Genomic DNA, 22491 nt, shown 5'->3' with positions numbered 1-22491 from the left:
CTAGGAGCCCCTTTGCCCCTCTCTGCAGCTCTCTTCAGGAAGGGCCTTGGTCCTTCTCCGCCCCGTGCCCCTTTCCCACCGTGCTTTGAAGACTGTGCTGTGAGAAGAGGCCTGGGTGGGAGGTGGTCAGCAGGGTCATCCGAGTGCCTGTATCCCCCACCGCCCGGCAGACACAGCTTCCCAGTGAGCGGCTGTGGGGGGAAGGAGGGGGGCCGCCCCAGTTCTTACTCCTGCAGCAGAAGCCCCACCTCCTGCGGAGGCCTTGCCCGGCCTTCCGGGACTGTGGTGGGGAGAAGAGCTTTCAAGAGAGGAGGGTGGTTTTCGAGAGGGGTGACAGTGAGCCCCGCGAGGGTGGGAGGGAAGAGGAGGGGCGGCTGCCTGCCTCCCTCCCCTACCTCCCCCCACGTGGAGGCCGGAGCAGTTAGAAGGGAGGGAGTCGTTGCTGCTCAGCCTCAGAATAAAGGCGCCGTTCCCTGGCTCAGTTTAAAAAAGAGAAGAGAAGACAACGTTTGTAACGTCATTTCTAGGTCACATCCATCACTGTGGCACTATTTTATTTGTTAGAAACGAGTCACTAGGTCCAGCCACGCTCAGGGAGGAGAGGGGCGTGAATATCCAAGCAGCGAGAGTCGGCAGTGGGGGCCGTCTTGGATGTCACCGCGTCCCGGTAGCGCCTGCCCGCCGAAGACACTTGGCGTTATCAGGAAGGAGGGTAGCCAAGCAGCCCGAGTGTCTGCTCTCTGCTCTTTAGCAGAGGGTCCGGGGTTCTTTGTGCTGCTTCCTAAGATTCATTTTTAGGGAGTGAGAGAGGTGGGGGAGGATCGGGGGAGGATATTGTTAGGGCGCAGAGCTGCTGGATTCATCAGGTAGACTCTTAGGGGTGGGGTCTGATTGCCTGAAGGTACTGCAGGTGTGAACAGCACCACAGAGTGAGAGTCAAACGTCCTTCATCTTGAGCATTTGAATGCTCTGATTTAGGACTGTATGAAATACTGCTTCTGTTCCTATGAATAGAAACTAGTGTGGTTTAAACTAGTGTGGTAGCACATTTCAAGTGGTGCACAGTTTATAGGCAGCAAATAGTTATTCTGTATCATGATTTTAGCTTTATTTTATGACTTCTCAGCGTAGTGACATCTTGTTGCTGTGTACTCTCATATTTTGTCCCATTGGGTATGTAGCAAAGAACTCTAGATAGCAAATGAAGATTACTTAATATGGAAAATTAACAGAGAGAAGCTAAGCATAATGGGTAAGAATCTAGGAAACAACTGTTTTTGAGAATTAGTCTCAGGTTTCTCTTCTTTTCTTCATCCCAGCTCCACCCCACTATAGTTCAGGCCCCCAGTGCGTTCATTCAGAACCGTAGCAAACTTGACTTCTAACTAGACTCTTCCCTGAGCTATAAATAAGATAGGACGAAGTAGACAAAGTGTTTGAAGTGTACAGCGTCTGGGTTTTGACAGTACGTGGTATAACCACTGCGGTCAGTGTACATAGAGTCTCAGCTCTCCGCCCCTAGCCTTGGGCACCTGTTGGTTTGCTCTTTGTTTTGGTAGATGAGATTTGTCTTCCTAGTGTTTCATGTAAATGCAATCATACTGTATGTAATTTTTGTGCCAGTTTTTTTCAGTTATAATGTTTGTGAAATTTGTTGTCTTTCTCTTTTATTACTGAGTAGTGTTCCATTGTATGGATATGCAGTTTTTTAATCCATTTACCTGTTGATGGTCATTTGGATTGTTTATAGTTTTTGGCTCTTTTCAGGGTCTGCAAACTAAGTGGCCATCCACCTGTTTTTATAAAAAAAGTTTGTTTTATTGGAAAGCAGCTATGCGCATTCCTTTCACGTTGTTTGCAGCTGCTTTGAGGCTACAGTGGCAGAGATGAGTAGTTATGACAGACCAACCACATGGCCCTCAAAGCCTGGTTTGTTACTAGCTGACATTTAAGCAAAGATTATCAACCCTGCTGTTACATTTTGATAAAGCTGCCATGAACATTCGTGTACGGGTCTTTCTGTGGACATAAAACATTTTTCTTTCAGTTCTTAGAACTGGAATTGCTGGGTCATACAAAAGATCTATGTTTAAGTAAATAAAAAATTGAGTTTTTAAGAAATTGTTTAAAAGAATGAAGTCATGTGGTGGGGGTAATGTTTAAGTATATAAAAAATTACCTTATCTGCAGTGATGGTACCATTTTATTTTTTCACCAGTGATGTGTAAGAGTTACATTCACTCCATTTCCTCTTAAACATGTTGTATTTTCAGTTTTAAAACAGATTTTAGCCAATCTAGTAGGTGTACAGTAGTATCTCAATGTGGTTTTAATTTGTATTTATTTATGACTAATGATATATTTTTATGTGCTTTTTGTTCACTTTTATGTCTTTGATGAGAAGTCTGTTAAAACCTTTTTCCTTTTGGTTTTGAATTTTGTCTGTTGTTAAGTAGTAAGAACTATTTGTATATTCTTAATGCAGGTATGTTATTTGTTTTGTGAATATTTTCTCCATTCTGTGGCTAAAAAGTTATTAAAAAGGCTTCATTTTAGTTCTCCAGTTTTCTAGTTGTTTTAAGTGGGAGGGTAAATCTGGTCTGCTTTGTTAGGGCAGGACAGTGGATTTTTTTTTTCTTCATTGCTGTATCCCTAGTGGCTAGCATAAAGTGTTGCAAAAACTAGCATCCAAAGGTCTTTTCTGAATGAATTAGAATTTAGAATAACAACAATAGGAGGTATATATCACCTAGACCAATTTTTTGAGAGTAAATAAGTTCTTTTTCTTTGTTACAGTTCTTATCAAATTGATGAAAAGTAAACATTCTTTTGTTCTTGTTGAAGTTTAAAAGGTGATAGAGATGCATTTTGGTCTTGGTGGCAGCACTCAGTCTTCTAGAAGGTCCTCATTATTCTTTTGTGCACAAGTATTCTGCATATTACAAAATATAATCAACGTTTCTTTTGTGTTCTCAAAACTGATTTGTTTTATAGGTATCATTTAGTCATTGCAGAGCAGGAAAAGAATTTTTAACAACATTTTGTTCCAGTGATTTAAAAGAGAAGCATGGTATTCAATGTTTCTTCATTAAAAATAATTAATTTCGGGACTTCCCTGGTGGCGCAGTGGTTAAGACTCCGTGCTCCCAATGCAGGGGGCCTGGGTTCGATCCCTGGTCAGGGAACTAGATCCCACATGCATGCCGCAACTAAGAGTTCGCATGCCACCACTAAGGAACACACGTGCCACAGCTAAGGAGCCCGCTTGCTCCAGCTAAGACCCGGTGCAACCAAATAAATAAATAAAATAATTTTTGAAAATTAATTTCATATGCATAAAAGAATGATCTTTGAATTAAGGTTCTTTGGGTAGTTTTTGTTGTTTTTGACAGATTTTTAAAACTTGCTTTGGAAGTTTTCTAACACACTTTTTCTCCCAAGACTGAAGAATGAAAAGGCATTGCGTCTCAACCTTATTGGTAAGTGGATATACTTATTTGAAGTTCTTCTCTATACCTATTTTATTTTGACTCTCTTAGTAAGATACTATTTTTATCTAAGTGAATTTTCTCTATCAGACTTGATCAAAACAAAATAAAATCAATCATTAAACTCTTGAGAACAAGCAGTGTTAATAATACCTAGCTCAGTTTTCTAGAAACTGTTTAGTACCTACCTACCTATTTTTATCCATCCCCCCTTCCTGTCTCTCTCTGTCTTTCTCTCTCAAGTTTAATTCTAGCTCCCTGACCATTAGAATTATGAAGGATTTTGAAAACAACAATTCATATTTAATGATGTGAATATATACATCCTCAGTCTGTATCTCAGTGTCACAGTCTTTTTGTGTGTGTGACAAGTCTGAGATTTCAAAAGAATGGCTATTAGGCTTTATAACCAAAATGAAAGGTATTTGAACCATTAACTCTGATGCTTTATCAGGCAATAGAATAGTATTTCTAAACGGTTTATCAGTAATCCTGGGTAGGGCCATTTCTTGATTTGTACTATTGAGAAATCTAATTAAAAGTGACACCCCAATGGTCAAATTTACTCATAAGGATGAGGTCTGTTAGCTCCGTGATCATAAATGTCAGTCATTCTGCACAGTATCTGGCAGATCTTGTATGCTTAAGATATTTACTAACTTTGAGGCCCTGAACAGGTTACTCAACCTTTCTCTTCTAAATGGAGATAATAATAATAATAATAATAATAATCCTCATAGGATTGTAAAGGTCTTGACATAGTGCCTGCTGCTTATTAAATGTTCAGCAGATGTCATCCTCTTCATTAATCAGACTCTCATTTTTGTTATTTCGGACAAGTTCTATTCTTTGCTTTATAAATACTCAGAACTTCATGTTCTGTTAGAGTGTTCTTTCTTTTTTAAAATTTTTTGTGTCCTTACTGGATAAGAAATATATACAGAAAAGCATCCCTCCTACCCATGTCTCTTCCCCAAATTAAAATGTGACAATTTAATTTCTGACAGACTGGTTTAGTTAGCTTTGAGCCCACACAAAACTTTGTATTTAACTTTGAAATAAATTTTGATACTGTTTTAAACGCATTGATGTTGAAAATTATAATGACTACCTCTGCTTGAATGATGACTTGTGGTGTTAAACTGTCTTGGTACTTGTTGTTATAGGTGAAAAACTGCAATGGTTTCAAAATCATCTTGATCCCAAAAAAGTAGGATATTCAAAGAGAGATGCTTGTGAATTAATTGAAAGGTAAACACTGGGCATGTTATGAGCAAAGGGTCAGTAACAGGAATTCCCCAGCTTGATTCTTCAAGATTCAGAGTTCTATTTGGGATTTATAGATGAGCAAATGAGCTTTGTTATCAAGACTTTGGATTCTTATACTAGCTTAGCCATTTTAGTAGCTGTGTAACCTTTCTGGGCCTCAGAGTGGTAGTTAACCCAGTTTCTTGGCTTCCTGGAGGAGTGTCATCTAGACTGACATCTGAAGATGGGGGTCAGCAGATTGAGGTGAGGTAGTTTGAGGAGCCTCTAGGCAGAGAGAACAAGATCTGAAGGGCCCAGGGGTGAGAGCAGCATATTTAGTGATCTGCTAGACATCTAATAAGACTCAAATAATAGGTTCAAGGAGGGGATTGTGACAGGTAGGATAAACAACCAGCTTATGAAAGATCTCAGGTATCAGTGTAAGAGTTTGGACTTTATCCAAGGACTGTGGGAGACACAGTTACAGCAAGCACCTGAGATGGTCACATTTTTAAACTTTAGAAAGGTCACAGTTGGAGGAATGAGGAAAATGGATGAGGGGGCAGGCTTTGGCTGGGAGACTGTTGAGAGGCTGATGAAGCAGTCCAGGAAAGAGGTGATGGTGGGAGCAGTGTGGTGAAGAGAAGTGAAAGAGTGCAGACGCTTTAAGGAGGTGGAAGTCCCAAGTCTTTAATGACGACTTAGATGTGGCGTAAAAGAGAGAGGGGAAGGAGTCAAGGGGGGCACTCACATTCCTCACTTGGGCAACTGGATGAATGGTTGTACCAGGGGATGGAGCGGGTCGGGAGGGGGGCGCCTAGGGGCAGCGCGGAGGCAAGTCCAGGGGTGGCGTGTTAAGCCAGATGGAGATGTCCAGGAGGTGGCTGAGTACGAGGATATGGAGTTGAACAGACACTTTAACGGCAGGCTTTGATGTGGTCACAGAAATTTTGAAAATGGTTAAGTTACCAAGAGAAGGTCTGAGGTCTGAGAACTTAAGGAACTCAGAGGAATATAAAAAGGGGCAGGCGAAGGCTGGGGGTTATGGTTTTTTTTTGGGGGGGGGGATTATGTTTTAAATGAACTAATATAAGCCAAACAGAAACTCTGTAAGTCAGATCATTTTCTTGTTTTTCAGGTATTTAAATCGGTTCAGCAGTGAGCTGGAGCAGATTGAGTTACACAACAGCATCAAGGGCAGGCAGGGCCGGCGGCACTGCTCCCGAGAGGCGGTCATCAAGCAGACTATGGAGCGGGAGAGGCAGCTGTACGGGGGCTACGGCCTCGGTAGGAGCGGGAGAGGCAGCGGTACGGGGGCTGCGGCCTCGGTAGGAGCGGGAGAGGCAGCGGTACGGGGGCTGCGGCCTCGGTGTGTTCACGGGGTACCTTCCCTTCTTTCTAGTCAGATTTGGCTTTACTTATTCTATTTATTTAGTTTAGTTAGATTTTCTTCCTTTGATTTCCTTTCCTTTTGAGTGTTTGGAGTAATTTTTGAATTCATTCTTTTTTTCTCCTACATTCCCAAAACTGTCAGTGTTGACAGTGACATATCTTTCTACTGTGACAGTAAAGTTTTCCTCTCCCTTCCAGCGTATACTTAATTTGCTTTGTTCTAGAGTTATTACTTGCCCGTCTCCAACCACATCGAAGTTTCTTTAGAGTAAGTACTGTGTCCTTCTTGTCTTTGTAAGTCTTGTAGTAAAGAGCTGTACTTGCTGCAGCGTTTCTTGAGAAATTATAGAAACCAAATTTTCTTTCTTAGCACTAGCATTTCTTACAGTTCCTGAAGACAAGTATGTTGTGGGCTTAACAACACTGTCTGAAGAAAGGCGCTTAGGAGGAGAGGAGAGGGCACTTGTAAGGGCTTGCAAAGCCCAAAGTCAGGTGATGACCCAAGGGCTACATGGCCTGCACATGGTGTTTGCTTGGGTTATTAATTGTCAGTATAAAAAAATCTGCTGATTTCACGTGAAAAACGTAGATTTCTGGCTTCTCGTAAAACATGCGATCATCTGCTAGAGCGAAGTAGCAACTGTCCCTTTTAGACTTGAGCGTTCAGTGGTCCCAAACCCTCCTTCATTCACATTCCCTGCCTGGTCCCTGTAGGCATTCCTGTGTGGATTTGCTTGGGAAGTCCAGTAAATGAAATGCTTAAAGCAACATTAGGTTTTTAAATTTTAATAATAACAATAGGGCCCTGAAGGAAGTACCCTGTGGGTGACTGTTGTGTTGGTCCCAGCCTGTCCAGAGCAATGCTGTGCGCCAGGAAGGTCTGGGGCGGCCTCCACAGGCATTCTCCCCACTGCATTCAGTGTTGTGGCTGGACCCACCCTGGTGGTTCTTACTGTGATTGCTGGGTGCACCTCAGCAAAAACCAGCAGGGAGCTTTGAAAAAAACAAGATTTAGTGCTTAAATGTCCTGGACGGTACAGGACATGCCTGAGGGCCACACAGCGAGGTCTCCAGTAGAGAAAGAGGGAGGGAACAGGGACCTGGGGCCCTGCCTTTGTTAGGGTCATAGGCGGGATGCCTAGGGTTTCACGGGTTCACTCTTCATAAAGGCGCCAGAAGGGGGAACGGGGTCACTCAAGCGGTCAGCTATCTGCGTTCCCCGGGGCTTTCTAATAGGGCAACTTCGTGGGTGGGGAGCCTGGTCCCTTACCTAGTTGTTTTGCTGGAGCTGTGTCAGTCTGGCAGTAGATCCGTAGAGTTGGATGTCTTCACAGCGGGTACCTCGACAGTCGGAAGGTTAGCATCAGGCACTTAGCTTCAGCGACACTGTGAGCCCTGAGTAGATGGCAGTTCCTCTCCGTCATTCTTAAGCAGTGGGTTTCTTCACTGAAAAAACAGCAGAGTAACTTTAGAACTAGATAGATCTGGACTTAAACCCTTACAGCTTACTATATAACAGGGCAAGTTACTTCCCACCCACTCCCTGGCCTTATTACCTTCCATTTAAAAATAGAGGTAAATAGTGCACCTCCTTCCCAGGTTGTTTAAAAGTCAAGTGAGATTTCACGTATCAAGTGCCTGACACAGAACCTACTGTAGGAGGTTGAGGGAGAGCTTCAGCCAGTCCTGTGTCCTTTTCACCTAAATTTGTCTATGCTTGTAGTCTCCATTTCCTCATTTTTCCATTTTTATTGGAACCCCTTAATTAGGCTTTTGTAGCCACCACTCAACTAAAAGCGCTTGTCACCGATGACCTTTAAGTTGCTAAGACACATAGTGCCTGTACTGGGCACTCATGTAGTCAACTTCTCTGCAGTGTTTTTATACAGATGATCCCTTCATTTCTTGTCACACTTTTTATTTGGGGTAGAAGCCCCTGATGTTCCCTGGTTTTCCTCCAAGTTAACTGGCCATGACTTCAGTGTCCTGAGTTGAATTCCTCATAGCCTCACAAACTAAATATTGACCCACGTCCCTGTCCTTGGGCCTCTTCTCTTTTCTATTTACACGAATTCCTGAGTTGATGTCATTCAGTCCTGTGGTTTTAAATACCATTTAAATGCTCATAACTTCCAAATTTATATTGTCAATACTTGTCGCTAGAACTCCAGACTTGCATTATCAAACTTGGGTTTCTCAGAGTATCTACTTGAATGTCTTATATGCGTCTCCAACTTACGTCCCAAAGCAGAGTCCAGCTTTTCTCCTAAAACTCTTTCCTCCTGCAAGCTCCGTGTGTCCGTCAGGACATCACCATTTGCCCCGTCGCTCGTGTCAGAAACCCTGCCGACGGTTTCGCATTCCACATCCAGCTCATCAGCAGGATATACTTAAGAGTCTGATGGCTTGCACTGATGCCCCCAGCACCTCTAGCTCGAGCCACCACCATCTCAGCTCTGCCATCGTGACAGCCTCCCAGGTGGTCTCTGTGCTCAGCCTGTTCAGCCTGCAGCCGCCAGGTTAATCAACAGTAATTGACGACACATTCCAGGTCAGACATCTACTGGTGGTGGAGCCAGTGCTAAAACTCAGACCTCGTCTTCCAGTTATGCCACAGTCCTTATTCCAGTTGCATGGAATGTGTCTGGTGAAAAAAACTTTGTCAACTCTATCAAGTTTACAAGCATGTAGAAACATGTGGGCAGATTGTCACCAAATGCTGTGTTGATAAGGTTCAGAGAAGACAAGATAACTGACATCTCTCCCACTTGCTCCATGGTGGTATAACTGTTCCTGACTCATTTTATTAGAATTTCTTAAAAAAAAAATTGTGCTTAATTTATACCTTTTAAACACCTGACCCCTCATACTCTTATTTTCTGAAGCTATTGTAAAAGTCAGCATACAGTCATGTCAAACATTTTTATCTTTTTCATTAATTGATACTGGATTTTATTTAATATTTTATCCATTGGCCAGAATTTTTGCAGCAGTGTTCCATTTTTTGTTAAACATGCCTCTTGTGTTCCATCAACAAGGATGATCCATTCACACAGGTTTATGATCCACTTTCTAATCATGATAAGGAACTGTCATACACTTAGTTTTTATTTAAAATGGGTTTAAATTTTATTGAACTTTATTGAACATCTATTGATTATAGTTTATTTAAAATTTTTTTGTACATTTTTAATAGTATTTTTTTTATTTTATTTTTTTTAAATTTTTAGCTGTGTTGGGTCTTCGTTTCTGTGCGAGGGCTTTCTCTAGTTGCGGCGAGCGGGGGCCACTCTTCATCGCGGTGTGCGGGCCTCTCACTATCGCGGCCTCTCTTGTTGCGGAGCACAGGCTCCAGACGCGCAGGCTCAGTAGTTGTGGCTCACGGGCCCAGTTGCTCCGCGGCATGTGGGATCTTCCCAGACCAGGGCCCGAACCCGTGTCCCCTGCATTGGCAGGCAGATTCTCAACCACTGCGCCACCAGGGAAGCCCAATAGTATTTTTTAATATCTAATAATCCTTGCATTCCTCAGACAAACTCTACCTTGCCAAAGCAAAGTATATGCTTGAAAAAATTGCACCTTTCACCAAGAAAATATATAAAACAACTGAGCATGTTGTTGTAGGGGATTGATAGTTAGAATTGATAGTTAGAATTTACTGCTTAAAAGGACAGAGTTTATTTTGTTGATAGGTTTGTTTTGTTTTATAGATTCTGTGGTAGAATACATTATTTAATAGTGTTCTTTTTGAATCACCTTAAAGTAAGTCCTTTATACTTGCAAAACTTACTTTTCATTATAGCATTATAATCATGCTTTGAAATTTTGTTTTTCTTGGATGTTCTTGCTGTCTGTCAGTTATTATCGTTTCTGAGATAATAAATGAGGAAACTATAAATGTTATAATAGAAAACATTGCCTAATAGATATAAATTATTTTCTTTTCCAGAGATTCCAGACATTTTAAATGCAGGTAATCTGAAAACTTTTAGGTGAGTCAGTCGCTTTTGTTCTTCGAAGCTGCAAGTAAAATACATAAGAGATAAACGTTCTTCCCTTTTGAGTCTAGACGTTAGAGCTAAAAGAAAATTAGGGGGTTCTTTTTAACCTTTCCTCTCATCAGTTGAAGTAAGAATTTTCCTAAGTTTAGCATTTGTTAGAGATGCCTGATGTACACTGAAATGATAATGACCTGGTGCTTTTATTTGTTTTTCAAAATACTTTAAAATTCTTTAATATAGTACTTAAAGAACATGATATCCTTGTTCCTCCCCAGCTGTTATTTTTTAAAAAGATAAATTGTCAACAGCAGACTTGTTGGCTGAGTCCTGTCCCCATACTGTTTGCAGCACCCCCTTCTGGAGAAGGTGGTTAGTGGGAAGTGGTATGGGGAAATGGTTAGATCATAAAGAACCAGTTGCCCCAGTGGTCTCTCTAATAGTGCTGTGTGACCGAGAGACCAGTGAGTAGGATTTCCTGTTTTCAGTTTTCAAACATGGGTTCTTTGTCTTTAGAACACAATTTTTATTAATCATTTTGATATTAGCTAGACCATGTTGATCAGCCTGAAATTTTAATTGAAATTAGATACATTTAAGTCCATATTATTTGAAACCCTTAAGCTTATTTTATATTTTTATACTTCTGAATTCATAGAAAATATTTAATATTCATAAAATATTAGCTCGAATAGAATTTATTGATCATATTTAAGAAGTGGTTCACTTTGTAGCCTATGTACATGTATTTATAAGTACATGGAGCTTAAGATTATACATTAATTTTTTTTGCCTGTAATGTTAAGTAATCAGATATATAAATGTTCTCTTTATTCCTAAAACAGTGTATGTTCTGCCTCCCCCAAAGAAAGCCAGAAATAAGAAGAAATTAGTCTAGACTGTTAGTATCAGAGTTCAGCTCTCAGAAGAATCTTCACATTGCTCGTAAAGTAATTGAACATAGGATTGTCACAGAAAAGCTGGGGTTGAAGAACTAAAAGTTTTTTATTATAACCGAAAAAATTGTTTGATTACTAAAACTGAATTGTGATTTACCATTGTGTGTGAAAAGAAAAACCTTTTCTGACTGCATTTTGGAGATTTTCCAGGATGATGTAGTTCCTACTTCTGAGATTCTTGATACCATATATGTCCTAATAGAGGGAAGTGTTTGGGTTAGGGAGAATAAAAGAATGGAACGGAGTTTCCTTGTAACTTTTGCCTAATATTTTCCTGCATTGCTTTGGAAATTTTGAATGTGTGGAATTGTCTGTGCAGTTAACCGCTATTGTAGATTAATGAGAAAGTGCAGTAAGTATGGAAAAAGCAAACCTCAGTTCTTGGGACATTATTTTTTTTCTAGTGCATTTATATTGTTTCCTTCTAGTGCATTTGAATCTGCTGTAAATTTATAAACTTTCTTCTGCTTAGTTTTGAATATTGACTTTCTTATTTCCCTACCTCACCCCTCACCAACCCTCTGCATTCTCTCTTTGTCTAGGGAATGGGATTTTGATCTGAAGAAATTGCCAAACATTAAAATGAGAAAAATCTGTGCTAATGATGCAGTGCCTAAGAAGTGTAAGAAGAAAACTGTGACAGCCGTAGACAGAGATTTAGGAGAATTGGAACTGAAAGATGAATCAGGTGACACAGATGAGGAGATGACTGCAGTGGCCTAATTGTCTTTACTTGAGTTGAAAATAATTTGAGAACTTCAATTTACACTTTAATTGATTATGGTAAATAATTGTCTCTACACAGCAATTTGCTGTTTAGCTTATTCTCTTATATGATGAGAATCCCATTTTCAGTTCCAAAAACAGTGTTGTGATTTTTACTTAAAAATGAATGTTGCTTTATGTTTACATTGTTAGACTAGGTAGAAATGCTCTGCAAAATCCATTTAATCTGAATTTCTGGGGCTGGGAGAGCAATATGAACGGGGACAAAAAATGTTGTAATTTTTCCCCTCATGTTTACTTAGAATCACCTAATCTCACATTTTGGGGCATGGGCAGCAGCTGTTTGCTAGAAGGTTACTGTGGTACTTCTTGAGCAGTGACAATGGCAAAATTGCCTTTTAGTAATATGTTTTACTCTTCTTCCTCTTACACGTTAAAACTATTTTCTTTCCTTTTAAAATAGGGAAAATGTGATATGGAATTTATATACATTTATGGATTGTACATTGCTGTTATTTATTAACTTTGAGCCAGAGTTAGTTAAATGGTTTAAAAAAACCAGTAACTATTCTTGTTTTGTTTATCTCCTGCATTTAACCTGTTATCTTGATAAAGGGGATGAATGATTTCAGGTTAGCTCTTTGGGTTTGTATATTATTTTTAGCTTTCTCATTGTGAAAAGTGATGTTTTATTTGTGGAAACAGAACTAAAGATTAGAAAACTAGTCATTTCAATTATCTTATTTTTTCTTCTAAGAGATAGGTTAAATTGACATATAACAGGATTTCTAGTATCATGAAAAACACGGATGTGGTTGAACGTTCTTCACAGAACTTGTTAAATGCAGGTGTCTTCTGGTCTGTTTCCTAAAGAATGCAATGCAGGAGTATGTGAGTATTTTCAAGGAAAAAAAATGCTGCATGACGTAACTAGGTATCAACTAAGTCTTGTTAACAGTTTTTTTACTTCAGAAAATTAAAAATAAAACATTTCTATGATTTTACTTCTGAAGGTTCTAATTATTTAATGTTTAATGATTTAACTGATGCTGCCTTGCTTTGGCTTTAAGTAATCTGTGCAAAAGTATGGTGTTACGGTTATATAAGTTCCTATCTCTTTAGTCATTGGAAAATTTCCTTCTCCTTTTTTGGGGGGAGGGGATTCATTTTTAGTTTCAAAATGGCCATAAAAACTGAGTCATAAATTACAGTAAAGAGAATAAAAACCGTTTTGTCTGGTCTGATATTTAAAAAACATTACTGTTAGGTAAATAACTTGTGAAAATAGCAGATCATTCTCCCCCTCAAACATTTGTCCCTGGTTTTCCCTATGCTTTCAAAGCAAAAAGTATAACAAGCTATACTGCTTGGAACCAGAACAGATAAATATTTGTTGAACGAATGACTTTAGGATGGTAGTTGTCACGTGGCTCCTGGCTGGACCACGGTAGCCGAAGAGATCATTTGTCTTTAGACTAGTGCTCTCAGATGGCCCTTTAGCCTCTGTCTGTGGAGCATGTTCTTTCTTCAGTGACACTTACCCGGCCCCTTTTCGGTGAGTGTTACACCTTTGTAAGGTGGCTTCTTCAGTCCATGGCCGTGGAACAGAGTAAGAGTAACACTTCGTTGGCACTTCTGTGTCAACTAGTGGCTGGCAAATAGTAAAATGGAATGGCAGATAGCATTGTAAATATTTTAGATGTTGCAGGCCAGATGCAGTTTCTGTTGCATATTCTTTTGTGTATGTGTGTGTGTTTTACCACCCTTTAAAAACATAAAACCCATTGTGGCCATACCCAAATAGGCTGCAGGCTGGATTTGGCCTGCTTGCCACAGTTTGCCAACCCCTGGTCTACATCAGCAAGCTGAACTCCATGGACTTGGGCTAATGATACGTTTCTAAGCTCAGACCCGGTAACTGGTATCTGCAGTCTCTGTTCCTAATATCTGGCCACTTCTTGCCTTGCAGACATAGATCTCTCTTTGGGACACTGTTCACCTCAAATAGCGTTTTCTACTCTTGTAATGCTTATGCTTCAGGGCAGGAGGTTGAATAGGTGTCCTCTTTGGTATGTTTATTTGATGGGGTATAATTTTATTTCTGACCACTTTTATTTTTTAAAGAAGTTTTGGGTTCACATCAAAGTCAAGAGGCAGGTAAAGAGATCTCCCGTCTACCGCCTTGCCCCACATGCATAGCGTCCCTGCCAGCCTGCCCCTGACGGACGTCCCCCGCCAGATGGTACCTTTGTTACAGCTGATGAACCTGCATTGACATCCAGCACATTTGGAATGAAATTCACATGCTGTACCATGGCCAGAGAGGCCTGAGATGATCTGATTCCTGACGGCCTCTCCAGCCTCAGCTTGTTTCCACGTGCCCTTGGCTGGCTTCATTTCAGACACACTGGCCTTCTGTCCTTTCCTAGGGTTGGACGGAACTCTGCTGGCACCCTGATGACTTTGTGTGTGTCCACCGAGGCCAGGCTTGGTCGCAGCTAACCTGAGCCTTAGAAGAATGCTGTGTGGTCTTCTTGGAAGAGGAGGACATAGGATGCTTGTGAGGAAGTACCCCAGGGCACTCCACATTTGCCTCCCTGTCTTCCAGGGAGGACAAGTGAGACAGGTTGTCATTGCCTCCTGGGTTCTGATGAAGTATGAGACTTTCCTGCCTCAGTCTCGGGCGTAGCTGCAGGCTGCAAAATTGCTTAGCTGCATCATGGAATTGGCTTCTCAGCAACGGGCGTCCTGCCCCGGATATTGTGTTATCCCCTCCTTTGGCCCCTTTTTTTTTCTGTGCCTTCACTTGGGACGAGACTTCTGGGGAGCTGGCACCTCTGTTCATCTTTCTTTTGCCATCTCTGTAAGTAATGAACTTACTCTAACAAGGGCTTGTTTCCTTACTGGCTGAATCTTGCTGGGCATTTCTTGTTCAGGACTTTGCTGCCTATCTTGCCATTTCCCTGAGTTAAAGCATCCACCCCACCCTTGCTGCCCTTGGTACCCGTCACAGCTCCCAGTTTTAGATCACTAGCTGAACACACAGTGACAATGATCTGTGATCTAGGTGTGTTGTAATTTGGGAGGTGTGAGAAGACTACACATGTGGGTATCCAATTTGGGCAGAAGAATGAGCTCATACAATTAGTCTAATAGGCCGGCAGGCACCCTGGCCAGGTAGTCTGTTGACCCACCGGATTCAGGCTTAGAAGTTGGGGCTTTGGAGGGGGACATTTTCTTCACTAATCACCAGACCTCCTCTTAGGTTAGAAATAGATTCCAAAGTCTTTCTCTTAGTATTTATTATCTCTGGGTAGAAAAATGCTGTCATATTTTTTTGTATATCCAAGGCTTATTCATGAGAAAATCCTTTCTCTAGATTACATAGTGACTTTTCTTAAAGTTTTTTTTTCTTCTTCTTTAAAACAGGGTTTCAAAGTCTGTATAGATTATTTGCATTGGTTTTCCCTTGTTAATGCACCTGTTTAATCCTTCCTAAAATGTCATGGGTTAATCAACCTATGTTGGCCTTAAAATACGTTCAGACCCTGCTTAAAAACCCAGACCATTATAAAATCTTAAGAACTCGGGCTTCCCTTGTGGCGCAGTGGTTAGGAATCCGCCTGCCAATGCAGGGGACACGGGTTGGATCCCTGGCCTGGGAGGATCCCACATGCCACAGAGCAGCTAAGCCCATGAGCTACAACTACTGAAGCCTGCGCGCCTGGAGCCCATGCTCTGCAACAAGAGAATCCACCGCAATGAGAAGCCCGCGCACCGCAACGAAGAGTAGCCCCCGCCTGCTGCAACTAGAGGAAGCCCGTGTGCAGCAACGAAGACCCAACGCAGCCAAAAATAAAGCAAGTAAATTTATATATTAAAAAAAAAATCTTAAGGCTGTTTGAATGTTGCAAATACAAACCTGCAGAAATCCAGGTAAGTTAGGCAAAAAATATAGAAACCACAACAAAGGTTTGGATCACTTGTTTAATATACAAAGTCTTTCTTTCACAGGTAATTATTTTCTTTTCCTTAATTTGTCTTAGTACACATTATTCACAAAACAGTAAATTGTTAATGCAAGAGAATTAGGTAAAACCGAAAAAAGTACAAATGCTCAATCCCCCAAATTGCACACAGTTTAAATAATTTTTCCTTGTTTGTTTTAATGCAGTTTCAAATGGGCTTTCTTCAGATGTGGAGGAAACACTGCAGCCCAAAATAACAGTACTTCCTTTCAACTGTATTGATAGGTAAAATAGCACCTTTGGGCTGACTTAAGAAAACTAATTTTCATCTTTCTTAATTAAAGTGTGAGTCCTACACAATTACCCTATGACAACTACAATAATGATAAGTTTTAAGAGTTCTACTTTGTTCCAAAATATTCATTGGCATGGCAAGGAAAGGTAAATTGTGTCAGGCAGATGCAAAAATCTTCCTCCCCACCTCACCTCCATGACAATTAGAGTATCTTAGTGATGTCATTGCTCTAATGAGCTAGTTTTCCAGCCAAAATAAATAGATGTTTTAGGGACCTTTTGCAAAACAAGATAAGTGTGACTATGTGGCCATCTCTCTGGAACTATAATCACATGTAACAGCAGCTCGGAGTGAGAATAAATAGATGTTTTAGGGACCTTTTGCAAAACAAGATAAATGTAACTATGTGGCCATCTCTGGGACTAATCACATGTAACAAGCTCGGAGTGAGATTTAATCCTCGGGCATTTTGAAAGACCTCCTTCAGAGTATATACCTGTCTTCCTTTTATTTCTCCATTGCTTTATGTCCCAAGTCGATGGGAACATTTTTGTTTTGTTTTTTTACATTTTGTTTGTACTTAAGTTTAATTGCCCTTTGGGCTTCACTTTAGAAAAAATACTGGATTTCATATCTTTACAATTTAATCTTTGATCTTACACAATTAGAGTGACAGTTCTTTAAAAAATCAACAGCATAAATGTACGTTTTCTGGTATTGATAATACCACAGATTCATCATGATAAAAAGCCAAGGTTTTAGCAGAACTGTAAGTTTATTCTTCAATTTCAGTTCTTTGTTTCAATTCCATTTTATTTCTTACATAAGCAGGTGAGCATGCTTCAAAAAATTGCCATTCCGGAGAGCAGTTTTTCTTTTTGAAGGGTATATCCAGTCCACAAAAGTGTTGTCACAAAGCCAAACCCGGTCATCGAAAGGACAAAGGTACCGTTGCCACACAGAACATAAAGAAAAGAATCAACATTAGGTTTTAAATGCACATAGTTATTTCAGATGGTTTGAACTATCAACAGCCATTATGGGAAAACTTTTAAAGATTTAAATTCAGGAGTTCAGTGTTTAAAAAAGAATAGCAGAATAATGTTGACTTTTAATGTGTTAGGGAGCTATATTTTCTCATTTCAAGAAAGTCAAAGCCTATTCAAGTTCATTTTGAGAATTTACATATGGTTTTAAAACACCATGTCATTTTTTATCATTAATACAGTAATGCTTATATTTACTTTTCATTCTGGAATTTCTTAGTGTTCAGTATGCCCCGTAATAAATTATTATTTATTAAGCCAATCATCTTCCACTGTGAAATTATGCACTTACCTATATTGCTAAAGTTTAGACAGAATTTAAATGGTATTTATGGTATAATTCAGGTAAATAATCCTTTTCCTTACAGAGCAAACAAAAGAGAAATCAGTATTTCTTTGTTTGCTGGTGGCTAGATTTTGTTCCCTCAGGAATATTTGTAAACAACTGTTGCCATTGCTAAACCTCAGGAGAAATGGATTAGTAAAATGCTTAGGAAAATTATCAGAAAAAAATGAATCACGTTTAATCCCTTGGGTGAGGTGCCATGATTAAATCACCTAAAGCTTCATTTATCCATGAGTGTATTTATCTTAAACCTTGAAAATGGAAATTTAAGGAGTTAATACAAAGTCCAGGTTGTTTAAGCTTCCTATATTTTTAATTACACCACTATGTCTTTATTTGTGCAGAAATTTCGGTCCAGTTTAGTTGCCTCAACTTAGTTTTTCCTGTGCCTTCATTCCGCGCTCCTACAGCAAGTTTTAAGAAAGATGGGTTTTAAACCTTTTGTTTCCTGCCTGACTGAATATACCTTGACGTTTTTCTCATGTATATACAGGAACAAACACATGCCACACACACACAAAGTTGATACTGTTGACCTTTGCTTTATTTCTAGGAACTGGGACTATTTGGACTCAGTGTCAGCCACTACTCATATCGTATCAACCTTCTCCTCAGTAAAAGGTTATTTCTCTTTTCTTTCCCTATGGTAACCTGTGAGGAAAAAGCCCACTGACAATTACAAAGTGCATCAATGTGATACCCAGATTTGTGCAATGCGATACCCATGCTTTGGTTCTGTGGCCATCACGGTTGCCTTTTCACAATAATAAATACGACAGCTAGCAAAAATAAATCACCTCGTTTTATGTAAGACATCTCTCTTTGACAGGCCACTATATTTATAATCATTAATCTAGCTCACTGCTATGTCATTCACACTTCAGTTTTACATGAATATGCAAAGAATACAATAATCAACTGAACTGTCAAACCTAAACAATTTATTACTTATCACAGAATCTGTTGACTATTTTTGCCTCCCAGCTGAGCAAGGGAAATACTGTCAGCTTTTTAAAATACAGTCTAAATGCTTGGTCATAACTACTCATCTGTCAAGTTGACACCTCATTAAAAAAAAGGTACGTTTGACTTAACAAAGATACTAAATTTTTATTTTCCCTATTATAAGTACTTCATAGTAGCAAACAAGTTAATTTCAGAACTTAACCGCTGGCAGATTGCTTTATAGTTTTGTTTTTTCACCCTTTAGAGAAATGGTAACTTCATCTAACTATTAACCAAGATATTTAATTTGATTAATTTAGTGCTTTGTAAAATAGTATTTGTGATACTTTGAATAAAAGAATGAATTAAGCTGCTGTTTTGAAAGATTCAATTGTTAAATGAAGCAGAGGCTTTGTCTCTAATTTTAGGGCTGCACTAGCCAATAAGTTTAATTCAAATTGAGCTATGCTGTAAACATTATGGATTTTGAAAACTTGGTTCATAAAAAAAGATGTAAAATAACTCAATACTTTTTTTATATTGATGACGTTGAAATGATAACTTGGGTATATAGTGTTAAATAAAATATATTATCAAAATTCATTTCACCTATTTTTTACTTTTTCTAATGGGGCTACTAGAAAATTTAAATTTGCATATGTGGCCTTCATTTGTGGCTCACATTATATTTCTGTTGGACAACACTGTTTTAGAGGGTCCGGGTGGAGCATACAAGGCTCCTGTGGGTATTTAACAGAGCTAATTAAACCCAAAAATCTCTGAAAATCATGATTTAAACATAATTCCAAGTATCAATATCTTCAAATGTGTATTACATCTATTTTAAAAACATGCATCTGTCAAAACAGCTGGACTCCACTATAGCCATAAAAACCTGTTAGCTGTCGAAGTATGAATATCAAAATATGCATCTTCTGAGTTTGCTTCTGATGTGCCTTAGGGATAATGCAGACAATTTCAAGCTTAAAACCAAATGTGTTTGTCATTTCCAGATGAGAGAGTTAACATTACGAGGCCCTAGAAGAAAGACACGTTGCAATTCAAGTCCGTATTCTTGACCTTGCCCTGTTACTGGGAAGACTCATGGGTCTGTCCAGTTAGTCTCTCCTCGTTGCCTGAAAGCATCCCTTGCTCCAGCAGCCCTGGTCTCACAAATCATTCTGCAGCCAACGTTGCACATTTTCTCTTCACACTGGAGACTGCTTCATGGGCTCTGACCATCTGGTGTTTCTTCTCCTTTCCTTTTTGAGCAAAGTGAGGACAAGTGAGTCAGAAAGAGGAGAGATGATAAAGAGGGTGACTAACTCAGGATCACGTCTGTCACTTGTAGTGGCTGAGGGCCAGGCGATGCTCCAGTGACACGCTCCCGGCCAGCCCCATCACACGGGTATGACTTCGGGGGGGCTGCCCTCCGAAGGTGGCGGTGCGTTGGTCCCCGTTTGTAAGGCAGGCACTGCCCCGGCGTCCTTGGCGTCCGTGTTCACCGTGCAGGAGCAGTTCTTCTCCAGCCTCTTGGCCGTGTCGGGGCAGTTCTGCACAAAGATCACGCGGTTGTAGGCCTTCAGCCTGCGCCACAGCTGAACGTAGACCTTGCACTGTACGTACATGAAGACCAGACCTCCCGTGAAGCCGATGGCCACCACAACCAGTTTTGTCCAAAATGGCCATTCAAGGACACCTTTGAAATAAAAGAGAGAACATTACCACCAAGTCTTTATTGATGGATTTGGTGATTTTTTTCCTATGGTTCCTTCAAAGGATCATGCCAGCCTGTTAATATTTCATAGATCAGGAATATATTCTTAACAACTAGTAAGAATTATAACCTGATTGCTTAATTGCTTTAAATATTCTCGAGGTATTGCCAAAATTGTACATGAAGAAATTCTCTCCCCTACCACTGTAATGATGTCTCTCATCTCTCTTAGCCATGAAGAACCTACTGTGATCATCAGATACTACATCAGATACTTACTTCGACATTTATTCCTTACAGGTAAATCTTTAAGGAAGGATAGCGCACATACTGAGTGAAAGAATCAGACTTTAGGATCCTCTTAAGGTAACGTAATAGGTACATGCGTGGGATTGTACCCATGGGTCCCCTCCCCACCCTCATTACCTTTAAAATTAAAAAAAAAAAAAGAAGCTGCCACATCTCAGAATTCCTGAGTACAGACATGCGTAAGATTTAGGATTTTAGTCACTCGTTTTATCAATCTTATATTTTGTTACTGAGAACCATGTCTTTCTTAGACATCAATCAATATTTTCTCTTAATTTCCACCACCATAACTAGAAATGGACTTTCTTTCACACAGAGTTTTTAAAACTATGTCACGAGCGTTTCTGTAACTACAACAGTATTTAGGCCACACATAATTATAAATGTTAAATATATGATGGTCAAGAGACCACCTCTTGCCAACATGAGGATGGTGTGGAGGACGTGATAGCTGCCTTCATTCCTGTGAGAGGCTGTCAAGTAAAAGAGAAGGGGGGTTGGAAACCACACTTTAGGGAAGTCGGGTTTTACTTACTTAAAACAGTGAATAGAGTCGTAAGAAACATCCTGTCTACATTTAGTAAGAGTGACATTTATGAATATTTTATGCTTCTGGAAGCAAAATGGACCCGTGCCCCGTTTGCGTCACGTTGAAGGGCTTGCCTTGCTCCTTCCTCCTGTCTCTGCAGGGAGAGCAGGCCTGACTCACTGAGCTGGGGGGCCAGCAGCTCACAGCTGGGGGCGGCTGTGTGCCCCGGGCCGCTGAGCAGTGTCTGGACATGGTGATCGTTAACACCTGGTGCGGGGCGGGTGCTGCTGACTCAGCACGTCCTGTGATGCTGCTTTGCCAGCATCCCGCAACGTGTAGGCCAGCAAGGAGTTACCTAGTCCAAAGTGCCAATAGTGCTGAGGTTGAGAAGCCCTGTTGTAGAAGATGATCACTTAAGTTTCTTTATTTAGAAATTTGCAGGGAAGACTCAGTATACAAATAAGACACCTTGGAGTTCTCCAGATTTAGAAGGATTTTTGCTCTCAGCTGTTCAATTGAGCAGTAGTGTCTCCTTGTTTAGAAGGATGTTAACCACAGACAAGCTGAAGCATGCTTTGTCTCCCATTTTTAGGGAAATCCCCATGGATTACATCTCATTTTCCCCTCTGATTCCTAAATCACACTACCACCTGTGCCCTGGAAATGCCTGGAGATTCTCTCCTTCCAAGCCTTTGCCCATGCTATTTCTTCTCTCAGAATTTTGCTTCTCTATTTCTGCATGTCTACCTGTCCCACAAAACCTGACTCGGAAATAATTTCCAGCTGGGAATAAACGTTCTCACTTCCAGTTTCATGTTATTTCTTACACTTGTGGCATGAGTTGCTCTCTGACATAAGTTGTTCTCTGCTGTGCCATAATCTTGACAGTGCAGGATCTACGTCTGGTTGGTCTTTGTTTTCCACCCTGCCTTGCTCAGTGGACATTTTAAGGATGAATGAAAGCTTTTAAAGTTCTAACTTTGATATATGTCTTTCTCTGTCTGACTGACTTCACTGAGTATGACAACCTCTGGGTCCATCCATGTTGCTGCAAATGGCATTATTTAATTCTTTTTTATGGCTAATATTCTATTGTATATATGTACTACATCTTCTTTATCCATTCCTCTGTTGACATTTACGTTGCTTCCACGTGTTGGCTATTGTAAATAGTGCTGCTGTGAACACTACTGGGGTGCTGTGTCTTTTCGAATTATGGTTTTATCTGGATATATGCCCAGTAGTGGGATTGCTGGTTCGTATGGTAGTTCTATATTTAGTTTTTTAAGGAACCTCCATACTGTTCTCCATAACGGTTGTAACAATTTACATTCCCGCCAACAGTGCAAGAGGGTTCCTTTTCTCCACACCCTCTCCAGCATTTATTGTTTGTAGACTTTTTGATGACGGCCATTCTGACTGGTGTGAGGTGATACCTCAGTGTAGTTTTGATTTGCATTTCTCTAATAATTAGTGATGTTGAGCATCTTTTCACGTGCTTTTTGGCCATCTGTATTGCTTATAT

At 40.2% G+C, this 22491-nt stretch overlaps 2 protein-coding genes across 4 annotated transcripts in view; one reads left to right on the top strand and one right to left on the bottom strand.

Annotated features, from left to right (window-relative positions):
- Positions 1-12748, top strand: part of TMA16 (translation machinery associated 16 homolog) — a 34177-nt gene extending 21429 nt beyond the window's left edge. Inside the window, exons 3-7 of one of the 2 annotated variants that reach the window (XM_061191756.1) lie at positions 3442-3479; positions 4655-4739; positions 5875-6023; positions 10078-10120; positions 11628-12748. In XM_061191756.1, the coding sequence (XP_061047739.1) occupies positions 3442-3479; positions 4655-4739; positions 5875-6023; positions 10078-10120; positions 11628-11808 (496 nt within the window). In that variant the 3' untranslated portion in view covers positions 11809-12748. Of the gene's footprint in view, positions 1-3441; positions 3480-4654; positions 4740-5874; positions 6045-10077; positions 10121-11627 lie in introns of both variants that reach the window. The other variant, XM_061191755.1, reaches the window with a different exon arrangement.
- A 6672-nt stretch (positions 12749-19420) lies between these two features.
- Positions 19421-22491, bottom strand: part of MARCHF1 (membrane associated ring-CH-type finger 1) — a 332745-nt gene continuing 329674 nt past the window's right edge. For both annotated transcript variants that reach the window (XM_061191753.1, XM_061191754.1), the window contains one exon: positions 19421-20110. In XM_061191753.1, coding sequence (XP_061047736.1) covers positions 19812-20110 — 299 coding nt within the window. In that variant the 3' untranslated portion in view covers positions 19421-19811. The remainder of the gene's footprint in view (positions 20111-22491) is intronic.

Source organism: Eubalaena glacialis, chromosome 5, assembly GCF_028564815.1.
Source record: "Eubalaena glacialis isolate mEubGla1 chromosome 5, mEubGla1.1.hap2.+ XY, whole genome shotgun sequence".
NCBI classification, from domain to species: domain Eukaryota; kingdom Metazoa; phylum Chordata; class Mammalia; order Artiodactyla; family Balaenidae; genus Eubalaena; species Eubalaena glacialis.
This window is presented reverse-complemented; position numbering and strand designations above follow the sequence as displayed.